We start from the raw sequence: 26,901 nt of genomic DNA on the forward strand, positions 1-26,901 counted from the left end.
GCTGTATCTGAGCGTAGTGAACGTGCAGTGTTCTGCGCACCCTACTCCAGTTTCAGTGTCCCTGACTTTCGACCATTAGCAGGCATTTTTTTTTAATTTTATTATGTTAATCACCATACATTACCTCATTAGTTTTTGATATAGCATTCCATGATTCATTGTCTGCGTATAACACCCAGTGCTCCATTCAGTACATGCCCTCTTTGATACCCATCACCAGGCTAACCCATCCCCCACCCCCCTCCCCTCTAGAACCCTCAGTTTGTTTCTTAGAGTCCATAGTCTCTCATGGCTCGTCTCCCCCTCTGGTTTCCCCCCCTTCATTTTTCCCTTCCTACTATCTTCTTTTTTTTTTTTTAAACATATAATGTATTATTTCTTTCAGAGGTACAGATCTGTGACTCATCACAGTGCTCACCATAGCACATACCCTCCCCAACGTCTGTCACCCAGCCGCCCCGTCCCTCCCACCCCCCACCACTCCAGCAATCCTCAGTTTGTTTCCTGAGATTAAGAATTCCTCATATCAGTGAGGTCATATGATACATGTCTTTCCCTGATTGACCTATTTCGCTCAGCATAACACCCTCCAGTTCCATCCACGTCGTTGCAAATGGCAAGATCTCATTCCTTTTGATGGCTGCATAATATTCCATTGTATATCTATACCACATCTTCTTTATCCATTCATCTGTCAGTGGACATCTTGGCTCTTTCCATAGTTTGGCTATTGTGGACATTGCTGCTATAAACATCGGGGTGCACGTACCCCTTCAGATCACTACATTTGTATCTTTGGGGTAAATACCCAGTAGTGCAATTGCCGGGTCATATGGTAGCTCTATTTTCAACTTTTTGAGGAACCTCCATACCATTTTCTAGAGTAGTTGCACCAGCTTGCATTCCCAGCAGCAGTGTAGAGGGTTCCCCTTTCTCCGCATCCTCGCCAACGTCTGGCATTTCCTGACTTGTTCATTTTAGCCATTCTGACTGGTGTGAGGTGGTAGCTCATTGAGGTTTTGATTTGGATTTCCCTGATGCCAAGCGATGTTGAACACTTTTTCATGTGTCTGTGGGCCATTTGGATGTCTTCTTTGGAAAAATGTCTGTTCATGTCTTCTGCCCATTTCTTGGCTGGATCATTTGTTCTTTGGGTGTTCAGTTTGATAAGTTCTTTATAGATTTTGGATACTAGCCCTTTATCTGATACGTCATTTGCAAATATTTTCTCCCATTCTGTTGGTTGTCTTTTGGTTTTGTTGACTGTTTCTTTTGCTGTGCAAAAGCTTTTTATCTTGATGAAGTCCCAATAGTTCATTTTTGCCCTTGCTTCCCTTGCCTTTGGCGATGTTTCTAGGAAGAAGTTGCTGCAGCTGAGGTTGAAGAGGTTGCTGCCTGTGTTCTCCTTTAGGATTTTGATGGACTCCTGTCTCACATTTAGGTCTTTCAACCATTTTGAGTCTATTTTTGTGTGTGGTGTAAATTAGCAGGCATTTTTAAAAAAAGATTTTATTTATTTTTATTTAGAGAAAGAAAGAAGAGAGAGCAGTGTGGGGGGTGGGGCGGAAGGAGAGGGAGAGAGAGAATCTCCAACAGATTCTGTGCTAAGCATGCAGCCTCAGGCAGGGCTTGATCCCAACCTGAGATCACACCTGAGCCAAAATCAAGAGTGAAACGCTTAACTGACTGAGCCACCCAGGCGCCCCTCAACTGTTAACAGGCATTTTAAACTCAACTGCATTGGTGGGTTTAGCTCATGTTTCAGTACAGGTCCTGAGCCTGCTGCCCTGCTCAGATGGTGAATAGGGTGTCTTTTTAAATGTAATTGCTCACTGATATTCTTTATATAGTTTTTATGGTGGAACTCCTGGTGATATCCTAGTATAGAAGTTTGGAATGTGAATCTCCTCTTGGATCTCTGATTCAGTGATGATTCATTTAAAAATGTTTCAGGGTGCCTGGGTGGTGCAGTCAGTTAAAGCATTGGACTCTTGGTTTTGGCTCAGGTGGTGATTCCAGGGTCATGAGATTGAGCGCCGTGTGGGGCTCCGTACTCAGTGCCAAGTCTGCTTAAGACTCTCTCCCTCTCTCTCTCTCCCCCCGCCCCCGCCAAATAAATAAATAAATAAATAAATAAATAAATAAATAAATCTTTAAAATTGTTTCCACTAGGTCTTACATTTTTTTCATGTTAATTGTAAACTTTCCGTTTCTCATGTTTTCCTTTGACACCTCTGTTAAATAAAACTGATTGGAATATAGTGATAGAAGCAGTGCTTGGGGAATGCTGCACATAGTTATTGTGTGTGTCCATGAGCAGTAGCTTCCTTTGATTTTGGTTTGTATTATATACTTAACAGTCAATATACTTTTTCTGTAGAGTAAAATATCATTTTTTATTAAACATTAGGATGTTTGTAAAAATAATTACCCATATTCTGCTCTTTTACTATCTGGCAATCCCAGACAAAGATATTAGGATTCAAGATAAGGTTTTAGACTTTGTGAAACCTTAGAAATGTGACATCTCTAATAATCATTAGGTGTGTTGAACATGTTATTTAGAGTTACTTGTCCAGTATTTTCCCTCTAATTGAGATCCATTGCTGCTACTTAGGTGGTTGACAAAGATTCTACAGTGACTGTAACATTTGTTTAGTCTTTACATGTAGATAGAGACTATTCATTTTGCCAAATACTTGTTTACTTTCTGTGTCCTGCAAGAGTAACAGAGGAAAAAAATGCCCTTTATTGTCCTGGGCTTGTATCAAAACAGTGATGGGCCCAGCCTTCATTTTATGAATTTAGTGGTCCAGTCATTTCACTGTGAATGACCTGTTCATAGGGCATGTGGGAGTCTCTGATTAGAGGGAAGAGTGTTAGAACACTGACCTCCTCCTTCCTCTCCTCTCTCTCAGCACATCACATACCAGAACACTGACCTCCTCCTTCCTCTCCTCTCTCTCAGCACATCACATACCACAGAGGTGATGAGAGAGAGGATGGCACGATGGATAGGAGGGAAGCTTAGGGACCAGACTGAGTCCAGATCTGAACTCTGCCATATACTGGCTCTGTCATCTTGGGTTACCTTACCTCTAAGATCTTCAGTTTTCTTTTCTGCAAAGTAGGACTAAAGATAGTATCTATTTTAAAGGAGTATTTTTTTTTTTTTTTTGTATGAAATGAGTTATATGTAAAACACTTAGTGCCTGGCACACAGCTAACACCAGATGATAATGATGGTGATTTAATAATTTGGATGAAGCTCAGAGTACCTTTCTGAAAGAAAAAAAAAAAGACTTGGAATATGCCTCCTTCCTGTTATACAGCTAATATTTTTATACCTCTGGTATTAAATATTTGACACAATATTTGTGTCACTTACTCTGAGGGGTACTTTTCTCTTTCCAGTTTTTGAAGTGCCAACTCTATATCCTAGTTAGGAAGAAGCCCCCAACTTTACAATAGTTTAAATTTTTTTGTCCAACTCTTTAGAATTTCTGTAAACTTAACTAGATTGTCTTTCAGAACAGAATCTTGTTAATTGAATGAATTGAGACATTCAGTAGAATAAAGCAAGTTTCTGGAATATAGCCACAGGAGAAATAGGTCTGCTTTAACGTGAGTGATCTACACCTTCACTTGAGCGTAAAGATGGGGGCCCTTGCCCTGGGTGGGTGCCTTCCCTCTTGACACACGTGCAGCTTGATGTCTGCTGCTTTCTTGGGGCGTCACCGCAAACAGAACCAAGGGAGTCCCAGCACAAAGCAGTTTGCTTCATTTCACAATTTGGAAGCTATTTCTCAGCTCAGTTGGGAAGGAGGTGGCCATTTATTTTTGAAGTGCTCTCACGTCCTCTTCCAGAGTTGGTGTTCTCTCCTGCCCATGTTCTTTTCTGCAGAGTTTTATGCTCCAGACTTGCATATAATCTTAACTTTGTGCTGAATCACCTCTGCTGCTTAACAATTCTGGATTTTCTGTCCTGAAGGTTTCACTCAGGAGTCAGTGTATGGCTGGGGAAACTATATTTAAAAAACCTCCCTGGAGGATTCTGTCTGGCCCATGACCTGGCTTTTGGAACCACAGGTCTAAACTTCCAACTCCCAGCTGAAAAAGAAACATCCTGTGTTTTCTTCCCTTGGGCTTTGCCATGGGCACACTCTTGATACTGAGCTGGAAATGCTAAATATGTTGCTTGACCTCAGGAAACTGAGGCTTTGAATGCCTTAACCCCAGGGAATAATTAATATGAGAAATATACATTGTAGGCCAGGCCCACTGGGGAACTTAATGTGGCCCAAGGGAACCCTGGGGCTTGGTTGGGAAGGTTGATACCTTTCTTCAACCTAGTATTTACTTATTAATTTGTTTGTTCAGCAGCTATTTAAGTGATTATGAGATCAAAGATCTTTTGCTGGGCACAAGGGATCCAAAGAGTATAGTGGAAAGAGTACAGGTTTTAGAACCTGCCAGATGTTGGTTTGAATCATTGCCGAGCTATGTGATTTTTGAGCTATTAACTTCTCTAAACTTATTTCCTCATTGGCAAAATGGAAATAATGCTTACCTTGCAGGCTGGCATAAGGGTTAGAAATAATACACACGAGACCCCTCCTGGTGCTATAATTAGCATTCACGTGCCAGGGATAGTATCTGAAACTGGACACACATTGTCTTTGACCCTCATAGGTGGCACCTTTGATATTATCCATTTAGAAATGAGTAAACCAAGCCTGAGAAAAGTAACTCATCCAAGATCACTAGCTTCTGAGAGAGAGAGCTCTACTTTGAACCTAGGGCTGTCTGACACCCAAACCAATGTTCCTAACCATGTATCCTAGATGACTGCTCAGTCTAGTGTCACGCGACTCCCTCCACCCCGCCCCCCCCCCCCCCCCCCCCCCCCGGCTAGACCTGGGAGTGACCCATCCTGTGGGCTGGCCAGGCATCCATGTTGAATCCCTCTCGGGGGACTATGCACTCAAGCCAAGAGACTGAGGTGGTTATAAGAGAGAGGAGAGCTGAGAGAAAGGTCACAGGGTTTACTCGGGGCCAGGGTTACCTTTGTAGACCATGTGTAAGCTGAAGTTGAGGGCCGAAGCCATATGGATGGAGTCCAGGAAAAGCAAGAGAGTTCATATTATGATGGATGATAAAGACCAGGTGGGTTGGTTCCTCACCACATTCAGTGTTTAGATCTAGCCCATATATCTTCGCTCCAATTCCTCTTTTAGTGAAGTTTGAATGAATATCTGCCACTTGATTTTTAGAAAGAACTGGAGTTTAACCAGGCATTAAAATGTAGTTATTTGCATAGTAGCCATGATTTGCAAACAAAATTGCAACAGAAGGTAATAAATTTTTTAATGAGGGAGGTCTAAAGCGCTGAAGGGCAGAGGGATGGGATGCACTTATGATCTTCCACGGAACATGCATTTCCTTATGTTATCCTGTGCTGGCTGTCTTCACGTGAGGCTTGCTGCTTAGGTGAGTGGTAGGCTTGGACTCATGGCTGGTTCTTGGATTTACCTAATATGTAGAAATTACTAATTCATTTTACTTGTAAGTAGGTCTTTAAGTTCCATAGAAATCATGTGGAATCCAAATTAAATAAATGCTTGCCATATGATGATAGTCCTAAATATAATATCTTGGACTTCTTTTTTTTTTTTTTTTTTTTAATGGTTATTGATTGAAGACCAAGAAGAGAGTATTAAATCCTCTTATTCTAATGGAATTATCTTAAAAGGTATCTTCTGGTCTAGTATGAAGTCAGCTATGGAGGAACTTGAAATTCTTCTCTGGTTTTCCCATTGGTCCTAATCAAATGAAATCAGTTATGTCATTTTCTCTGCAACTGAGTGCAGAGTTTTCTGACTTAACTGAAGAGTGCCAAATGAGCCTCATCGTTTTCTGCAAATTTTGAGTAAGTTTCGGGTATGTAGCTATGAAACATTCCAGCAGAATGGTTTGAGTACTGAATTTTTTTCACAATATTCAGCTAACTAAGAAGGTATGTGCAGCACTTACAGTACACTGTACATATTAGGAATGCCCACCATCTCAACTACCCGACCTAGGAAACTTCTAGATTGCACCTTGCTAAAAGAAAAAGCGTTGAATCGATGCTGTGTACATTTACGGCAAGTCTTAGGTTACAGATGATATTGATGCAATTCATAAAAGGGTTTTCAGTTATGATGAGGCTCAGAGAAAGATTAGTTTCTTCTAATACTTTTCTGCCTCTCTTGAAAAATAACTGCCTCTCTTGAAAAATAATATGTCCTTAACCAGTGACCTTTAAAGCTGTAAAAGTATGTAAGAAAGAGACCTTGGAACCCGCTTGCCCATCCAGCTCAGCTGCTAGGAAGCTGTAGGGAAGTGGGTGGGATGCTCTAGGTTTTCTGTGTCTCACTTCGCATCTTCACCATTTAGTGGAATTGCCCTAGAGCGGGGGTAGTAAATACCTCCCATACTCTGTCTCTCCACCCTTCCCAACACGGCCAACTGAGCTTTTTCCTGGGAGGCCAGTGTGATCAGAGCCCTTTGTCAGCAAACAGCACCTGACAACCAGCTTTTATACTTGATATTAAATCTATGGGCTCTCCCCGGACCAGAAGATAATGAAGATCATTTTTAGTTTGACGGCTCTATTCTTATCTATAAGAGATCCAAGAAGTGGACCTTGTTCTTAGCAAGTAGTTTATATTTACTTCCCCATAAAATTGCAACCTGGATGGGAGAGGAATGCTTTTCTCCTAAATCACTGTTTGAAAAGCAAGATGTATCTGACTTTTCTTCTCTCATTCGCTCCCTAGACCCTGACATCTTCTTAACAGCAGGGCAATGATTACTTTTCGTTGTGCTGCACTTGGACTTTGCTATCTATTCTTTAGTCCACTATAGAGCTTACCTTTGGCTTTAAAGGAAAAAGAAATAAGGCCTCTAAATACTGAAAGTATTTAAGAAGTGAGAGCTCCAGAGCGCCCCTGTTCACTTTTTACGCCAGAGATACTTACAGTAAAGGTGAATCATTGCCCCCTTGTGGTAGAATTACATATTTATTTTCTCACACAAGTGAAGTTGAGTGTAATGTGTCTCTGCTACCTTGAAACTTTTCAATGAAGTTAGTTATTATGAAAAGAACTGTAGGTATTTTTGAAACCCCCTCTCCTTTTTTGTTTATTCTCACCTATCTTAAACTCCATAGAATCTTGTCTTTGATTTTTTTTTTTTTTGAGGTACCAGGTATCTAAGAACTTAAATGGAATGACCCAAGTTATATGGAAGAAACCCAAATCTCATTCAAATTACTTTTCTGTAGTCCTTGCCACTTCAAATGAGTTTGTAGGGTTTTGGGAATGTCTTATTTTACCCCTTTAGAAGTCTATACCCAAAGATTTTTCTTCAGAGCTATAAAATGGGGAAATTTTGAAATACCGTGTCTAGGAATCTTTATTGGTAAAGGTTCAGGTGATCTTTAGGATTAGCTTTTCTTCCAATTTCATAATACTGAACATGAAACAAGATTTTAAAACCAAACTGGGGCTTTCTTTCAACAAAAGAGAGAGACTTCATGCCTAATAAAATGCCTTATAAAGGAAGAATGGAGAGGTCTTACAAAGAAAGCCATTTCATACTATTCTTTTTATAAACTTTTACAAATAAAACAGTAACGCACAGTCATAATTGGCTTACTGAGTTAGTTCTTTACAAATGATCATAAATATACATAGGAATTCTGAATGACTTTCAGGTTTGCATATTTGGAGAAGTCCATTTTGTCAACTATTTTTTATTTTGGATGGTTGTCACTCCCCACTAATAAGTTGCAAGTAGTTGTTCTGCTTACAAGGCTATCTCCAGGTTATGTGTACATTTTTGAAGCACATGCTCTTTTATAAAGATGAAATGACTGAGTGACCACTTGGAAGATTTTCACATTACGACTTGACGTTCAAGATGGCCCAGTAGAATCTCCTCAGCATATAGCTTGTTTTTCAATACTTGAAAATTTGTTGGTTTGTCTTTATTTTGCTCTCAAAGACAATTTGATCACAGTCAGAAAACAGTCATTGATGGATTTGCCAGTCCTTTCTAAAGACCTCTCTCTGTGTAATATTTTTAGTGGAAAAGAGGTTATTTCTTAAAAAAACAGATAAATGTCACTAAAAACACCAATTAAAGAACTTTGTACTATAAATAAGGAGATAGAGCGGATACATTTGTTTAACTTCTTCAGACTCTTTCCTCTGAGGCTCAGCTGATGTAAAATAGCCATTAGTATGTTATTTGGAACTGTTACAGGGGAAGATTTTTACCTTAAGACTGGGTAGATATACTGTGGTAGATTCCGGTCATGCTCATCGTATTTGTCTACTTGGATGCCTTTCTAGATGAAAACAGCTTTGTGAACTAACACCCATTCTTAATGCCAGAAGTGTTGAGGTAGTTCAGTAGTTCTTAAGCTTTTGTATCTTAGATCCAATTATGATTGACCGTTCCACTCAAAAGTCTGCTTACCACTAGAAGAGGAATGTTTTGTATTACAGCCTTTTCCTTATACCTATTTATGATACATTTAGGGACATGCAATTTGCCTTGGCAACAAGTTTAATTACTGGGCCTTAAGAGACAAATACTTCATAGTTAAAAAACACTTATTGTTTTAGTAATCATAAAAAGAGGTCATGAAAAATTGTGTAGTAGGACATTTTGGTAACTTATAATTTTTTTCAGAGTTATATAGTAAACATCTCTATGCATAAATCTCTGTCCACGTTTAGATTATTTTCCTAGGATGGGTTCCTAGGTCTGAGTCAAAAGTTATGAATATTTTAATGCTTTTGTACACATTGCCAGATGGCTTTTAGAAAGACTGTATCAATTTTGTATTCTCATAATGTATCCTGATGCCTGTCTCACCACATTCTCACTTCTTACTTTTAAGAATCTTGGCAGTGGCAACTCATTTTATTTGGCACTTTTAATTGTGAGATTCGATTGTTTCATATATTTATTAGCTGTTTTTATTTCCCTTATGGATTATAGTTAAGTCTTTTGTCTATTTTTATATGAGCTTTTAAAATATTTAGGAGCCAACTTGGCTCTTTTCCAGAGAATCATCAATCACTCTTAAATAAATAAATCTCTGTTGCTACTCATTCTTGGGCAAACTCAAGTTGCCCACATGAAAAAGAGAAATAGCTCAATTGCTATTCATTGTCTACAACTCAGTCCTTGTGAAGATGTGGAAGCAGCTTTCTCTGTTCCACCTCTAGTGTGTCCTCTGAAGCATGACAAAGTTCCCCAGCTTGCTGGATTTCAGACTTTTTGTCCCTCGGTTTCAGCTGCTTTGAAGAATGGCCTGATCTCCGAGATGATCCCCAAATCTCCCTGGTGAATTTCATAAATACAGTGAAGCCCAGGTTTCAAGTTAGCATCACAGATTTATCATTAAAATTTAATAGAAAATAGTCCTAGTTTCAGATGATCACCTTTATCATCACAGTTGTGGCTCTAACAGTGGAAATTACATTTGTCATAATTGTGGCTTTCCTGTGTGTGTGTGTGTGTGTGTGTGTGTGTGTGTGTGTTTGTGGAGAGACTTTTTTTTTTTTCCATAGTCACAGCTACTGAATTCTTCAATTATCTTTCATCGCATTTACCATTAGAAAGTTTTCCTCCAAGCACTTAGTAATCTTTATGGAAACCCTATACACCCTTTGTGCCTTACTAATGGATGTTCCGGAACCATTGTTCCAGTTATGAAGAAACTCCTACCTAAAACTAGTGAGAGGAGAAACCTTTTGAAGACTTTCCTCGACTCTGGGGCTTAGGAGGGAATGAAATTCGTGCCTGCCTGGCAGTGGAGTTCGTATTTTCACAGCTTCATGTAATTTGTGAGTCTGCCTGGTATCTTGCTGGAAAATAATCTATCCTATTTCTGATTCTAATAGCAGTAATCTACAGCTGGACGTTAGGAGTATTTCCGTAAGGGGCTGATCACCTTTCTCTGTAGAAGAGTTGATAGGTTATCCTGTTGGACCATTTCCACATGTGTGCAAATCAATATAATTATGTTGGTTAGAGTGTGGTTTTGATGGTATCTTTCTAACTTTGTTCATTTTGATGATGATCTTACCTTGCTCGTGATAGTTTATACAACTTTCTGGTGAAAAAGGATCATAGCATCTTCATTCCGTAAATGTAAAAACAGAGTCACAAGTATGATGTGTTATGAAACATCTCCGTTGCAAGACCACACTTACCGACAGGTTCCCTTTCCTTCGGCCTTTCTCTGTTAAACCCCTCTGCTTTCCTGAACAACTGTAATGTCTGAGCCGCTCTTCTTGCATCTGTATGGCAGTGCTGAAGAGACTGAGCAGTGACTTGTCAAGGCCACTGTATTCTTAAAGCACTCAGGACAAAGATATGCAAATATGTCATCAGAGTTGGACATAGCTAGAGGCTGATAATGTCATCATAAAACTCAAACCTTTTTCTGCTGATCTTGGGCAGTACATTTTCCAGGTGGTTGCTCGTGAACTAAAAAGAAAGTTAAATCCATGACTTGAATTTCTCTTTGGGTGACTGGCATCATACTTGCCTTTAAATGCTTCCTGTATAGGGTGAATGTGCTTGAGAATGTGAAATAATCTGAAACTCTAGAAGGCATTCTCCAAATCTAATCTAGCCACAGGTGTAAAGAAATGGAAAAACATAAATTAGCACACTTGTATGTCCAATATAACTTATTTTCAAATATATAGATCAAAATGGGGATATCTATTTTCTGTTAGCTGTAATCTTACCGATTTCTTATGTTTGAAAATCTTAGCAGAGTTCAGAAGAAAATATGTACAAGACTTTTTGTACCTCAGGTTATATTTTATTTTTTTTTATTACTTTGGGCTTTAAGTCAAAATAGCCTACTATGGACCACAAAATATTTTCAGCTAATTTAGGCCTATCAGTGGTCAAATCTTGGCTAACCATCTTAATTCTTCAGTATTTGCAATATATCTTACATGAGAAATGGGGCTGACCAGAAACAAAACCAAGCAATGAACCAATAGCCCAGAGATGTCATTCAAAAGAGACTTCTGAGGAAAATTTTTAGGGTTGTAATTCAGTCTCCCAAGCATCTCTAGTTGAAACCAGTACCGTATAACTTATTGCCAATGGAATAATTGTACAACTTAAGTTTCCAGAAGCATTGCTGAAATTTTGGCCACACTAGGAACTCTTTTATGCAAATATTGAGTAACTTTCCTATCACACAATATTATATCAGCCAGCAAATCCAAAGACCATTTGATATTGACAATTATATCAGAATGATAGATAAGGGGCGTGAAATTGTCCCTCTCTTAAAATAAGAATTTCCAGTCACTTAGCATAGATTTTCTGTTAGTGAAAGTACTGCACATTTTTCATTTGAAAAATTGAAATGGTGAATGGGAAAAGATTTCTTGAACAAATACTCAGTATATTTTTATCTTAACACATTTAAACATCTAGTAATATTATTTTTCCATTTACTCAATTTCAATTTGCGTTTAAAAGAAACTCCAAGCTTTAAATAAATTAAACACGAGCTCATTTTTACAATATAGTTAGCAATGATTTTAACTAAGGTTTTTTTGTTGTTTAGAGAAAATCTAGAACTAAGGAAATCTTCAAAAACTTTATAATTGAGCCTTCTTTTTAAATATGCAATTTTACGTTAAGTGTTTCATCTGTCTGCCCTCATTAGGTGTGTCTCATCATTCGATCTAATGTTACTAAAATAGTTGTAACTTTACAGCTTCTTTGATTAATGATGGTTTGGACTAAGGTTCATTGGGTAGGATTAACTATGTTTAAAGATGGCAAGATGCCATTGAAACATTAATGCTAGAATTTAATAAGAACCAAAAATTAACTTCAGGGACCTTCAAAATTTAATGTGAGGGCACAATCCTATTCTGATTATTTTAATGTCATGTCCTATTAAAAATAAGTTATTCTTTATCTTGTGATAAAGTTTTACTCAGCAAACACTTGTTGATTGTCAACTATGTGCCAACCAAGTGACTCTTTTCCATCTTCAAACAAAATAAGAAATCCCTCCCTTGTTTAGAAATCTCCCAGGCTCCTGTAATCTACTATGATTCTGCTTTCCTAAGGCAGGGATCTAGCTGCCTAATTTCACATCTCCTACATGAGCTGCCACCTCCATCGTCTCGACAGAAAAGCTGGCTAGCTACATCCCTGTAATAAAGGGTCTTGGAAGGTTGGAAAGCATGCACTGGAACTGAATGTCCAGTTTGTGGTACTGATTACTACAGTGTTGAAGAGCCACACTTCACAGGAAAGTTTTGTAGGACTACACGAGTAGAACGGAAGTAGGCTGGGTAGGAGAGGAGAGTTGAGTCTGGTGAGGGAAGAATCTTTCTGTTCTGAAGGTGTATGGTGATGACTTAATTTCTGCAAACCTCAGTGACCTTTAAGCTCTTTCCTGCTCTAAAAATCCCATGATTCCTCCATGGTTTAGAACCCAAAGAGGGCAATGGACCTAAAGCAAATGCCTGTTGTTCTTTTCTCTCATGATCTTATGTATATATCCTTGCAAAGAAATGTTGAGACGTTGTAAAAACTATGAACCATAACCACAAGACATAAAAAGTGAAATACAGCAGAGGCAAAGGGAAAACTATATTCAAAAACTCCTGATGGAGACAAACCTCAACTATTTAGCTAGTGGGCTGGGCTTCCTGGTGGCGAAGGCAAAGATTACGTGGCGGTGTGATCTTCTGGTAGGAAGACACCTCTCCCCAGTTCTTCAGGAACAAATCAGCATTTTTCTTGTTCACAATAGTAAGAATAATTGGTCTAGGGGATTTGTGTAAGAAGCCCTAAGCCACATAATGAATGATGTCCTCATGAATTTTGATTGAAAATGAAGTATTCCACCTATGTCATTTCATACACTGGCCTCTGGAGAACAGGGAGGGAATAATGTTAAAAGCAAGACATTTCTTTTGCCTGGGGGGGGAGGGGGGGCAGGGAGAAGGGAGTTTGAAACTTCTGGTATATTTACTGTAGATAGATGCTTATTTTCTTTCGCCCCACCGACATGTGGAGCAGTAGAAAGATGTAAAGATGTCTAGTAAAGGGTAGCATTGTTAAAAGTCGGAGGGAATAAATGGAATTTTTGTGGCAGGATGATATTTGCAAGACTGATCAGGCCGCTGGGAGGTTTTTAAATATGCCAGGTCCCTATAACAGGAAGATCAGTCTCTGCTTTAGACAGCATATCCAATTTAGTAAATTATTATTATTCTGTCAAAATTAATGTGAACAATTTTCTCTTTGAGGCTGCTTTTTCCATAGGTGATGTTTTCCAGATGGGCTTCGTGTAAAACTCTTAATGTTTTGTGTTTTCTTTCCTAGAGAAGGAGCCGTTTCTGACATGTCTTCATTTCTCTCACTTTCCCCCGGTGTAGGAAAGAGAGCCCCAAAAGCAAAGGAGAAGAAGAACAAGAAAAAGAAGAGGAAGCTGATAGAACGAGCGCAGGAGCAACACAGTGTCTTCCTAGCTACAGACAGGGCCAGCCAGTAAAATAAAAGACACGTAGGGTAGGTTTTGGGGAGGGGGTTTGCTTTGGCAAAAGTGCACAAAGCTCCTCTCCACTCCTGGACCCTGGCATGTGGCCTTTGTGCTGCTCTGACCAGTATCTGTTCCCAGTAACGTTGTGAATGGAGGAGCCACGAGTGTGGTCTCTGTTATTTATGCTTTGATTTGCATCTGGAGCCCGTGAAGGCAGGAGCCCACAACCTGAATCCATGGAAGCAGGAGTTAGGGGTCCAGCATGGGCCTTGGCTCCACGAGGGGCAGGAGCTGTGAGGCCACGGGCCACCCCTGGACCCAGACTTGTGCATATTTATGGGAAAGAAGACACTCAGCAGGCCAAGTGCTATTTCACTGGTGACCTTGATTTCTCACATTGTGCGTTCATTCGCAAGGATAAATGTCTGCTGAGATCTGCTTTGAGCTGGGGGTGGGGGGTGCTCCAGGAATTCCTGCTCGGCTTCACAGCAGCTCCAACTTGTACATACTCTGTGGGGCTGCATATAAACCTCTTACAATGTATATTTATGCTTTCTGATGTGTAACAAGTCATGCCTAATACTATGTCACTTTGTTTCTAGTGGTTCCTAACCATTGTCCAGCACATGGCTGTTCTAGATTTGCGAATTGACCAATGTTGTGTTGCCCCTTGACATTTAACTTTTCTTTTTTTTTCGGGCTTATTTCTCATTGTAAGGATAGGCTAAGCTAGTTTGTACATAGGCTCAAATGACCAGTGTCAAGGACTTTGAGTATCTGTAGACCTTCCCCACTCCGTGTGTCCTCATGCAGATAAAGCAGCAGGTCACAGACAGAAGCTAAAACTCCCTTTGTGTCTAAGATGTGATGACTTCATGCAACACAACTGAAAACATGAGGCATGACATGAAGTCCCTTGCAGTACTCATCATGCTGTTTTACCAGCTAGCTAGAGAATTTTTCACACTTTTGTTTCCAACTTCAATATATATACACACATACACATATATATTTATTTAAAGCCATCCCTGACTTACCATGACAGGGTACCTACCACTCCTCTTGGGGTCACTGTAGAAATTACCATCATGAGACCATGCATAGAATTCGAGGAGAAAACAGGATGCATCCCTGTAACTGCTGGTCAAATCCTAACAGGTCTCCTTGGAGCCAGAATCTGTGTCCTCTTCCAGACAGAAGAGCCCTGTGGAGACTCCCCAGGGGACTTGCAGACCAGTTGTTTCAAAAACATCCTTGTGTAGTTGGGGGAATCCCTTCTTAGAGGGCTTTGAATTGGCTTCTTCTAAAAGCATCATTATCTTCCTGGCTAATCCAGAAGAAAATTAGAACAAAGTGAAATGGTTACAGATGTTTAAGGAAAACAAGCAAGGCAAAGCCTTTTTTCTCACCATGCATTGGCAAAACTACCTCTCCGGCGTTTTTTTAAATTTTTGAGTCAAAAGCATCTTACCAGTGAGTATAAATGTCATATGCATCGTTAGGAGAATATTACTGCTATGAGATAATAAGCCATATATGAATGTTGTATACAACTTTAGGGTTCGCATTTAATCCTAAAGTGTTCACCACCTTTCACGTCTATTTACACTAGATTCCTATTTACTAAGTGGGGAGGGGGCTCCTTTATATAGCGCTTCATCGTTAATAAGTCAATACCTGTTCTGTTTCTGAGATGTTCTTTTCATGCATTAAAAAACTTCGAAATTATTCATTGTGGAAGTTTTCTTTAGAGGTACATTTCTTTGACAACTCTACCCCTAAATAATCCTTTAAAAAAGGCAGGCAAAATTTTTAACAACCAATGTTAGTAACTATACCTAGGAACTAGCTAGATATAAATTACACTAGAGTGGAGTGGTTAGGAGCTTTTTTTTTTTTTTTTTTTTAAGATTATTTGGAGACAGGGCATGTGCAAGCCGGGGGAGGGGCAGAGGCAGAGAGAGAATCTCAAGCAGACTGCATGTCGAGCATAGAGCCTAATGCAGGGCTCGATCCCACGACCCTGAGATCATGACCTGAGCCAAAATCAAGAGTCACACATGTGACTGAGCCATCCAGGGCACCCAGGAGTTGAGATTTTAGAGCCACGCTGCCTGAGTTCCAGAGTAGCCTGGGACAAATTCTCTCTCTAGGGCTCTGTTCCTCATCTGTGAAATGGAGGTAACAGTATTGTCTACTTATAGGGCTGTGTTTTAAGGATTAAATTAGGTAAAATGTGTAAAGTATGGTCAGCACAGGGTATATACTAAATTGCTACCCAAATTACCTGTTATTAATTGCCTCTGTTCTTGATATTTAAATTATTTAAAAGACCTTCCATTCTTGTTAACAAAACAATATATTTATGGAAACATCAGTTCCTTTCAATCTATTGCTTGATGCCTGGACATTATTTGCCCAAATTTTTATTCTTGTGGGAATTGATTTACAGCTGCTTGATTTCTAAGCCTCCCAGTTATAAGCAAGTACACAACAGAGACACACACATACTACAGTGTAATTTATAGCTTCAGGGTAATACAAAGAAGATCCGGTGGTTTTCCAAAAGTAGCTATACCATATACACACATATATATAATATATGAAACTGGTTTTCCCCCCAATATTTTCAGGGAGTTTAGCATCTGTCGAAGTAAATGATGGGATCACAACTTTGTCAATTAAGAGGTTTGGGTTGGGGAAATTGGTGCAGCTAGTCAAAACGTACAAACTTAGTTATACAACAAATAGATCATGGGGAAGGCAAGGTACAGAATAGGGACTATAGTTAATATTGTATTCTCTTAGCAATTTTCAAATATGTAATATAAAATGTCCTAATCACAAAAGTTTGACAGATTAGCACTTAGGAAAAACCAATTTTATGAATGTCTTTTTTAAGATGCTAATAGCAATCACTGTATACATGAAACATTTGGAGAAAAGCTAGCACTTAGCCTCAAGTGTGTGATTCCCCCTCTAGATTTATCTTTTTAAAGGAGAACTATGAGTAGGAGAGAGAAAAGTGAATAATACCTCTGTTCACGTTAGAAGTTTGTGCATAGTAGATACTACTTGATAATACTAGAAAAGATAGAATTAGTAACCCTATAAATGTATCTATATCTTGACCAATCACATCATCCTCCCCCTTCTTTCCAAAGGAATAACCATTGCACTCAAGCATCTGGCCTCATCCCCTCTTACTTTTGTGGGGTCTTCAGTATCCACTCCTGACATTTCTTCAGCCCTTCCTCTCCCCATGACTCAGGTACTATTTCTCTCAAGGTCTTCATTGTCCACTCTCCTGAAAAAGGAGTTTATGGTCATTGATGGCTTTGACTTTGTTCCCTTCTTATTGATTTCTTCCCCACCGCTGCATTGTCCTTGTTCTCACAAAGGGAGCAATGACATTCCCCTTGCTAAATATAAAGAGAACATTTGCCTTATTTGCCTCGATCCTTTTTTTGTGTGTCCTGCCTATTTCCACCAAGTTTGATTTTATTGTGCACTTTTCTTCAGAAATTTCATTTTTCATTTGACTTCTGTGACATTCCTAACCTGGGTTTTCTACTTCCCTACTTCTTTTGGTCTTTTCAAGTTCTTCCTTGGCCTAAATTCAAAATACTGACATTTCATAGGTGAGCCCACTATTTAATCTTTTAAATTTAATCTCTTCATCTCCTCAACTTGGGAAATATAACCTTATGGCTTCAGATACCAATTGCATGCTGTTGATTTCCAAACCCAGCTCTCTGTCTCCAGGTCTTTGGTAATGATTTCCAAGCCTACTAGAGATCTTGACTAGGGAGCCACACACTTAAGCTCAATGTATTTAAAACTGAATTTATTACTGTATCAGTCAGGCTCCAGTCAAGGAAATAAACCAGTTGAGGTATTTCAAACAGGGAGTTTAACAACTGAGAACTGGTCACACAGGTAATAAAGGAGACAAGAAGCTGAAGTGAGGATGACAAGATCACTCAGATTAACAAAAGCAGGAAGTCACTATCACCCCTAGGGCAAGGGGGATAATAGGAAGGGGTTGAGTGTCCTGAATCCAGAAGGTAAGGCCACCCAGCTGGAGCTAGAACTGTAGCTGAGGCTAGAGCTGTGACCAAAGAGGAAGCTGGAACCAAAGACAGAATGCTTATCTGGTGGGAGCTAAAATCTTGGAACAGATCTGGTCACCCTGAGAAATGTTGCCTGGCTTCTCCCTACCTTCCAACCTCTAGTCTTCTACCCACACCTGCCATTAACCAAACCTGACTGGAAACCAGGGAGTCTGAGTAATGTAGTTCCCTCTGTAGGGAAGGACATAGACCCAGGAGCAAGCAAGCAAATAATCAACATAATCACTGACATCTTCCCACAAAACAATTCCTCTTTCTGCCTTCCCCATTTAATAGTTAATAAAATCTTACATAGTTGGTTACATGAACACTCTTGTAATCATCATTTACTCCCATTGCTCCCTACATCTAATCAGTTCCTAGATTCTAGTCAGTCTACCTCAGAAGTATATCCTGAATTTCTCCCCACCTCTTCACTTTCTTGGTTCTGTCTGTCTTCTAGACTGCTTCATTATCCTAAATATTCTTGCCCAAAGCTTCACTCCAATGATTATTTATATTTCTACCACTTCTTTTTCCTGTTTATATATTGGTAGTACTCTCCATTATTTAAATAACTTCCTGTTTCTTATAGAATAAGATCTTGTAATTTTTTACATGAAACACAATACCCTTTTAACTTTCTCTTCACTCATGTAGCTTGTGAGGATCAAGAAAAGACTGAATGCACTGGGATGATCATTGTAAAATTTTCAAGGGTTCCTTTCAGGTACACTTGGATGTGCTTACCATAATGATTGATATCCTTGAATCATGAAGGCAAAGATGTAAGTGTAACTATGACTTTGAAAGCAAGTGATAAACATAAAATCTGAGAGATCGAACAGTCTGAAAAATGTGTCAAAGATTTAGACAAATTCCCATGTTAATCTATGACAAATCATTATAACAAATGGCCATGTGCCACCTCCCCTGCCCACCCCCCCCCCCCGCATTAGAAAACACTGATAACCGCTACTGAGCTAAACACAAGTCTCAGAATCCTTCCCAACAAAGGTGTCCCAAAGAAACACTACCAAGAGATTGAAGTTGACAGGGGAGTTATGGCCTTTTGGATTCCCAGGTCAACTTCATGCCCAAGATGGTGACAACTGTTTTCTCTCAGAAACACTCTGGAGTATTCCATGAACTACTTTTCAAACCTTGCCACCTAGGTACCCTTAAAGACAGAAAAGTAAAGTTGTAAGTCTGGGATTATAACCTTTATTAGCCAACTGACTCCTCCTCGGGTTTTCTAACCTCAGTCTCTGTGGTAGCATGCGACCCAGGTGCTCATTCAACTTTTATTTGATTCTCTTCTACTGGCTTCCTTTCTACCTCTTGCTAATTTCAGCCACAAGACTTCTTCCTAGATCTGTTTTTGAGAAGAGGGGTTAGCAAACTTTTTCCATGAAGGGCCCGAGAGTAAACACTTTAGGCTTTACAGGACATGTGGTCTTGGTCACAGCAACTCAGCCATGCCACTGTGGCACAAAATCCACCACAGTATTCTTCTGATTTTTTTTCAACCATTTCATAAATGTAAAATTGTTGGCTTGCCAGCCACACAAAAACAGGTGGCAGTCTGGATATAGTGGATGACCTGCTGGTCGGTGGACTATCCTGATGAACTCTGTGAGAGGCTGCATCTAACCCTTAGCTGTGCTCCCTATTATCTTGGTATGTTTTCTTTCCATTAGAGTTTGGCTTCCATTTCCTGCCTTAGCCTATGAAAATTGAGTAGACAACGAATGCCTACTCTTTACAAAGAGTAAAACTTTGCAGGCAATGATTGCAGTGCCTCTGTTCTTGGCTTGTTCATTTTGAATGAAAGATGATTTTTAGACTAACGTCGCGTATCCTCTCCAGCTCCTCCTCTATGGAGACAATAGAATAGGTTATGTGATAATGTGATAATGGCAGGAGTGTCAGGAAAGGCATCTCTGGGAACTTTGGCATGAAGCCTAGATGCTGGGTATATGAAGATCTGGGAAAGAAGTAGCCCAGACATTGGCGACAGCCAGTGCAAAATAGCCCTAATGTGCAGAGTCAGCATGATCCAAGTACAGACAAAAGGGGAGTTGCTAGAGTACAGTCAGAAGGAGCATGTGGCCAGCATGAGGTTAGGAGTAGTCAAAGGCTAGGGCATGAAGGGTCATGAAAGCTATGGCAAAAGCTTTAGTCTAAGTGCTTAGAAAATCATTGGAGGATTTAAGCAGGGGAATGATATGATTTGATTCCTTTAACCTATTCACTTGGGCTCCTGTGTGGAAGGTTGGTTTTCAGAGTGAAAGCAGAAAGACAAATTAGCAGGTTATTTCAGTAATCAGATGAGAATTAATGTGACTTGGGCTGGTAGGTGGCAGTAAAGAAGGAGAGAAGTGGGTGGATTCAGGACGTAGTTTGGCAAAAGAGCCCACACTTTTGCCCGTGAGTTGGATGTAGGGGGTAGTCATGAAGGAAAAAAGGGAAATGAATACGTCCCCTATGTTCTTGCCTTATGCAACAGGATATATAGAGAAGATGGGGAAAACTGTAGAATACATAAATCAATTTTTCACATGATAAATTTGAGATGTCTGTTTGATATCTTTATGTTAGATATCTCTAAATCTGGAGCTTAGGGAAAAGTTCAGCTCTGGAGATATAATTGTGGGGTATATCGGTATATAAATGGCACTGAGCACCAAGCTTACAGGCTGATGCAGACAGAGAATGTCCAAGGAGGAAAAAAGAGCCTTAAAAGCATCCAACTCTTAGACATGAACCGGTAAAGAGACTTGGAAAAGTGTCCAGGGAGAAAAACTAGGAGCAAATAGTTGCTAACAGTGACCAAGAGCTGGGATTTAACGTTTACATTGTTTCCTTCCCCCTCATTTTAGAATAAAAATATCAAGAGAAGTGAAGGACAATTAGGAAAAATTTGTAATAATTGAGGAGTTTGGTCTTCTCAAATTGTTTTCCTCATTGTACACTCGAAGAGTGAAACTAACCAATACTTTATAATCTCCTTGAAAATGTTTTCAGTGTAGAAAGAACTTAAAATAAGTCAATGCTCAAAAAACTTTGGAAACTACTCTTTACACAAATGTGATAATGATACTTAATTTCATGTTACCCTATCACCTACCAATTTCATCTACATTTATGATGAAATAACTATCTCAATGACCCAAGAAAGAATTTTCCTTTATTTCTTTCAAATTTAATAAACTATATCAAGTGAACAACAAAACAAGCATTTTGTGAATTATAGGTCCTTGGGTTTGTAATTTTCAACAATGAGGATTTTTTTTAAACTTGTAATTATTGAGGTACTTTTGTAACAGCCCTCTGATGTAGGACCATACATGTTTGAACAGAGTTAGGTATTACACACATACACAATCATGGTATTTAACTGGAAAGCAAGATAAGTGTTAAAGTACTTTTTTCAGTGTTTACTGTGTAAAATAGGATAACTAAAGTTCTAAGGACTTTCATTACATTTTCAAATTAAATAAATACATCTCTTTTTTTCCCATTACACATGCTTCTTCCAAGTTTGCTTTTTCCTACGTATATTACCTGGAAAAACTAAACGGTAGAAACACCGACAGCATACCCATAACCAGTTCTCTCCTTTCTGATCAACAAGGAGCATCCATTTCTCAATCTTCTTGCAGTTGGTTGGGGCCTTGCGACTGATTTTAACCAGTGGAATTTTGGCTGGAAATTATGTGTGTCACTTCAGGGCTAGGGCATATATGAGCACGTGTCTGTTCTGCATTTCTTTTCTCTTTTGGTTTTGACTATAAAGGTAGGGCCACAAGATGAAAGCAACCTAGATCTCTGAGTCACTTCATGGAAAACAGTTTCCTTGGGTGGTTGCCAAACCTAACTCAGACTTTGCATGAATAAGAAATAAACCCTTATTGTATTAAGCTACTGAAATTCTGGGGTTATTCGTAACCTTAGCATGGACTGGCATCACTCTGTAATGCAGTTTTTCAGCTTACATTTCTTGGGATTAAGAAAAAAAAAAACAAAAAGAAAAAGAAAAAATCTATCTTACTTATTAGTCAAAACCTTGTCAGTAGATATAGAAAAGCAAAAAAAGTCAAAAAAATATTTGAGCAAAATAATCAACTCGCTTAGGCATAGAATTAGAACACTGATATGTACTTTTAATGAAGTGTCTCATTTTGATGGCAGAGATTGACATCCTGATGATGGTAGTACAATAATTTGTCAAATTTCCAAAGATTCATATAATATCATTAGATAGTCAAGGTAGCAAAAATCCCTATAGGTTTTCTCCACGTACCTACCCTATGCAACAAGAGTAGGCAATCTATAAACTCCATTAATGGACAGTCAACCAGATGGTTAAATAGGAGGCTCCTGAATTCTCCTCCTCCCATAGACACACTGAATGTACAGCTAGAGAGTAATGACCTCAGAAAGAGATCTAGAAACTAGCTGAGTAACTCCTAGACATTGGGCAAATGAGAAACTATCCACACTGGAATGGGTAGGAAAGACTGAGACACACATTCACCATAAACCCCACTCCTACCATAGCACCATACAATCAAGAGGGAGATCCAAGCTTCAGCTTCTCCATGAGGAGGGGAGGGTTTCAACCCATATATAGCACCCCAACTTTTAAGACTCCTGTTGAGTAACAGGACCTCTAAACACTTAGCTCTTGTGTCCACAAGACTCTAGCAAACAAAGAAGCAATTGTTAACTGGTGTGAATACCCACTGTGGTTATGTCCCTATGGTTCAGTGCAGAGGGAGCAGGGAAAATTGCTCATCTCTCAGTTGTTCCCTGAAAGACGTCCACTGTATATGTTAAAAGCTGCTACCTGAGGGTTAAGCTTCTAATTTAGCACACATCTAGGGGCTACCTGTAATCCTCCCTGGAGATCACAGGAACCAGTGGACACCTCCCTTGTCACCTTCCTGTAGCCAGCTGCAAGTCACCAGTATCTCCCTGAAGAGAGCCTATACACATGTCTGCACCCCAGATGTTGTGCTGCCACTTGAGGGACAGGTCCCTGGGTTGCCTGGCTCTGATAACCAATGGAACTTCCATTCATAAATCCCACAGGACTGTAGCAAACAAAAAAGGAGCTCTTAAATGGCTATTCTCCTAGGGCTCAGTTCAGAGGAAACAGGCAAAAATGCCCATCTCACAGCCTTTCCCAGAAAAGGGTTTATCTGCATACTTTAAAAGCTTATGCCTGATGGTCAGGCTTCTAATTTAGCAGGCCATTAGGGGCTGGCAACAATCCTTCATGGAGACCAGAGAAGCTGGTGGACACCCCTCCACCTTTTCCCTCCAGCCCACTCTAAGTCACCAGTATCGCCTTGGAAAGAGCTTATATACATGTCTGGGACCACAGCTTTCATGACTGCTGCATGAAGGACAAGCCTCCAGGTCTCTGGGCACTGACAGCTAATGGAACTTGTATTCGTGATCCCTACAGAAATGTAACAAAGAAGCAGTTTTTAATGGGTGCAGAAACACTCCCTTCTCCCATCATGGCTGTAATTCCCAGCACAGAGGGAGGAGGCAAAATGACATCCCCCCAGTTTCTTCCTGGAAACTACATACTTTCCCAGCTGCAGCCTGAGGGTCCAGCTTCCAGTCAGCCTGCACTAAGATGATGAATGTGATCTTCCCCTTTGGGACACTGATGGGCCTTGGCATACCTCTCAACTTCTGAGGGAGACTAGGAACAAAGAAGCCAACTTGGACAATCACAAATGTTTGAGAGATAACCAAGAGCTTGGGCTGGGATAATTGATGAAGTTCATCTCCTACACAAGACCATTCTATCAAAACTGGGAGAGGTGGCTATTTTATCTAATGTACAGAAGCCAACACAAAAAGTCAAGGAAAATGAAGAAACAGAGGACTATGTTCCAAACAATAGAGCAAGATAAATCTCCAGAAACAGATTTTAATAAAATGGAGATAAGTGATTTACCTGATAGTTCAAAATAATAGTATAAATATGCTGAGGAGAGGAGTGCAATTAATGAACAAAGTGAGAAATTTCAACAAATAGAAAATATAAAAACACACCAAACAAATCAAAGAGCCAAAGAATACAATGATTGAACTGAAAAGTTCAATAGAGGGGCTTAATAGGAGATTAGATCAAACAGAAGAAAGGCTAGGCAAGCTCAAAGACAGGGCAATGGAATTTATCTAATCAGAGGAGCAAAGAGAAAAAAGAAGAATGGAAGAGTGAAGACAGCTTAAGGGACTTATAGGACACAACCAAGTGTGCCAATATATGCATTATAGGGTTCTTAGAAGGAGAAGAGAGAGAGGAAGAGCAAAACACTTATTCAAAAGAATAATGGCTGAAAACTTCCATAACCTGGAGAAAAAAACAGACTTCTAGATCCAGGAAGCCCAGAGAACAAATAAGATGAATTTAAAGAGACCCATACTAAGAAACATTATAATTAAATTGTCAAAAGTTATAGATAAGGAAAGAATCTTAAAAGCATTAAGATATAAGCAACATTTTATGTACAAGGGAACCACCATACAACTCTGAGAAGATTTTCAGCAGAAACTTTGTAGGTCAGGAAGGAGTGGGATGGTATATTCAAAGTACTGAAAGAAAGAAAGAAACAAACAAAAAACCCTACCAACCAAAAATACTCTACTCAGCAAAGCTGTCCTTCAGAATTGAAGAAGAAAGAGTTTTCCAGACAAACAAAAGCTAAAGAAGTTCATCACCACTAGACTGACCTTACAAGAAATTTTAAAGGGAGTTCTTCAAGCTGAAATAAAAGAATGCTAATTAGTAACAGGAAAACATATGAAAGTATAAAACTCACTGGCAAAGGTAAATATATAGTTAAATTCAAAACACTATCAGGTGACATGGGTATATAAATCACATAACTACTTTAAAATTGAAAGAAAAGTATAACCATAACTACAATAATTTGTTACTGGATACACAGTGTAAAAAGACATAAATTGTGACATCAAAACATAAAATGTTGGGGGGGGGATGTAAAAATGTAAAGTTTCTGTATGCATTTGAAGTTATCAGCTTAAAATAGACTGTTACAAGACATTTTACGTAAGCCTCATAGTAATGACAAAACAAAAATTTACAGTAGGTATACAAAAAATAGAGGATGGAATCAAAACATAACACTACAGAAAACCACCAAATTACAAAGGAACAGAGGAAGAAAGAAACAAAGGAATTGTAAAACAGAAAACCATGAACAAATGGCAATAGTAAGTTCATACCTATCAACAATGCTGTAAATGTAAATGGACTAAATTCTACAACCAAAAGACATAAAAGGGCCGAATGGATAAAAGTTTTTTTTTAAAAAAAACCTCACTATATTCTGCCTACAAGAGATTCAGTGTATCTTTAAGCACACACAGAGACTGAAAGTAAAGGGATGGAAAAAGATATTCCATGTAAATGGAAACCAATAGAAAGCAGGGGTAGCTATAGTTTATAGAACAAAATAGACTTTAAGCCAAAGACTGTAATAAGAGACAAAGAAGATCATGATATAATGATAAAAGGGTCAATCCAATAAGAGGATATATTTATAAATATTTATAGACCTATTATGTATAGAAACACCTAAATATATAAAGCAAATTTTAACAGATCTGAAGGGAGAAATAGAGAGAAATACAATAACAGTATGGGATTTCAAAACCCCACTTTCAACAATGGATAGATTGTCCAGATAGAAAATCATTATGGAACCATTGGACTTACACTACATGTTAGAGTAGAGGGACTAACAGACATTTACAGAAAATTCTGTCCAACAGCAGCAGAAAAAGATTCTTTCCACATTCTGTGGAAAGATCATATGTTAGGCCACAAAATAATTCATAATAAATTTAAGAAGACTGAAAATCACATCAAGCATTTTTCCCACCACAAAGGTTTAAAACTGGAAATCAATTACAAGAAGAAAACTGGCAAGTTCACAAATATGCAGAGATTAAACAACATGCTCCTGAACAACCAATGGATCAGTGAAGAAATCAAAAGATTTCTTGCAACATATGAAAATGAAATACAAAGGACCATAAGACACTACTATCAACAATTGCATGCCAACAACTTGGACAACCTTGAAGAAATGGCTAAATTCCTAGGAATATACAATCTACCAGATCTGAATCATGTAGAAAAATAAAATTTAAACAGACCATTTACTAGTAAGGAGATTGAATTGGTAATCAAAAACCTCCCAAGAAACAAAAATCTAAAGCCAGATGACTTCACTGGGGAATTCTACCAAATATTTAAAGAATACTAATACTTTCAAACTCTACCAGAAAATAGGAGAGGATGGAGAACTTTCAAACTCATTTTATGAGGACAGCATTACCCTGATACCAAAATCAGACAAGCGTGCTACAAGAAAAGGAAACTAGAGGCCAATATTCCTGATGAACACAGATGCAAAAATTCTCAGCAAAATATTAGCAAACTGAATTTAACAGTACATTAAAAGGATCATGCACCCTGATCAAGTAGAATTTATTTTAAAGATGCAAGATGGTTCAATATTTGGAAATCAATGTGATACACCACATTAACAAAATGAAGAATACAAATCATATGATTATCTCAATAGATGCAAAAAAGTTTTTGATAAAAACTCTCAGCAAACTGGGTAGAGGAAATGTATTCAACTTAATAAACCCATATATGACAAACCCACAGCTAACATCATATTCAACAGCGAAATGCTGGAAGCTTTTCCTTTAAGATCAAGAACAGGACAAGGATGCCTACTCTCCTAACTTTTATTCAACACAGTGTTGGAAGTCCTAGCCAGAGCATTTAGGCAAGAAAAAAAAATGAAGACATTCAAATCAGGAAAGAAGAAGTAAAATTGTCTCTCTTTGTGGATGACATGACAGTATATATAGAAAATCTGATATACTCCACCAAAAAAACACCCTGTTTTACCTAATAAACAAAGCCAATAAAATTGCAGGATACAAAATCAATATGCAAAAATTAATTGTGTTTCTATACACTAACAATGAAGAATAAATAATAGAAATGAAGAAAACAAGGGGCTCCTGGGTGACTTAGTTGGTTAAACATCTGACTCTTGATTTTGACTCAGGTCATGATCTCAGGGTCGTGAGATCGAGCCCCCGGTCAGGCTCCATGCT

The 26,901-nt window shown here is 38.8% G+C and overlaps 1 protein-coding gene across 3 annotated transcripts in view; it reads left to right on the top strand.

Annotated features, from left to right (window-relative positions):
- RSPO2 (R-spondin 2) overlaps positions 1 to 15,316 on the top strand; it is a 154,741-nt gene extending 139,425 nt beyond the window's left edge. For all 3 annotated transcript variants that reach the window (XM_078072089.1, XM_078072088.1, XM_036093061.2), the window contains one exon: positions 13,494 to 15,316. In XM_078072089.1, the coding sequence (XP_077928215.1) occupies positions 13,494 to 13,609 (116 nt within the window). In that variant the 3' untranslated portion in view covers positions 13,610 to 15,316. The remainder of the gene's footprint in view (positions 1 to 13,493) is intronic.
- The last annotated feature ends 11,585 nt before the right edge of the window (positions 15,317 to 26,901 follow it).

The sequence above is a fragment of the Halichoerus grypus genome, chromosome 5, assembly GCF_964656455.1.
Source record: "Halichoerus grypus chromosome 5, mHalGry1.hap1.1, whole genome shotgun sequence".
Classification (NCBI taxonomy): Eukaryota; Metazoa; Chordata; class Mammalia; order Carnivora; family Phocidae; genus Halichoerus; species Halichoerus grypus.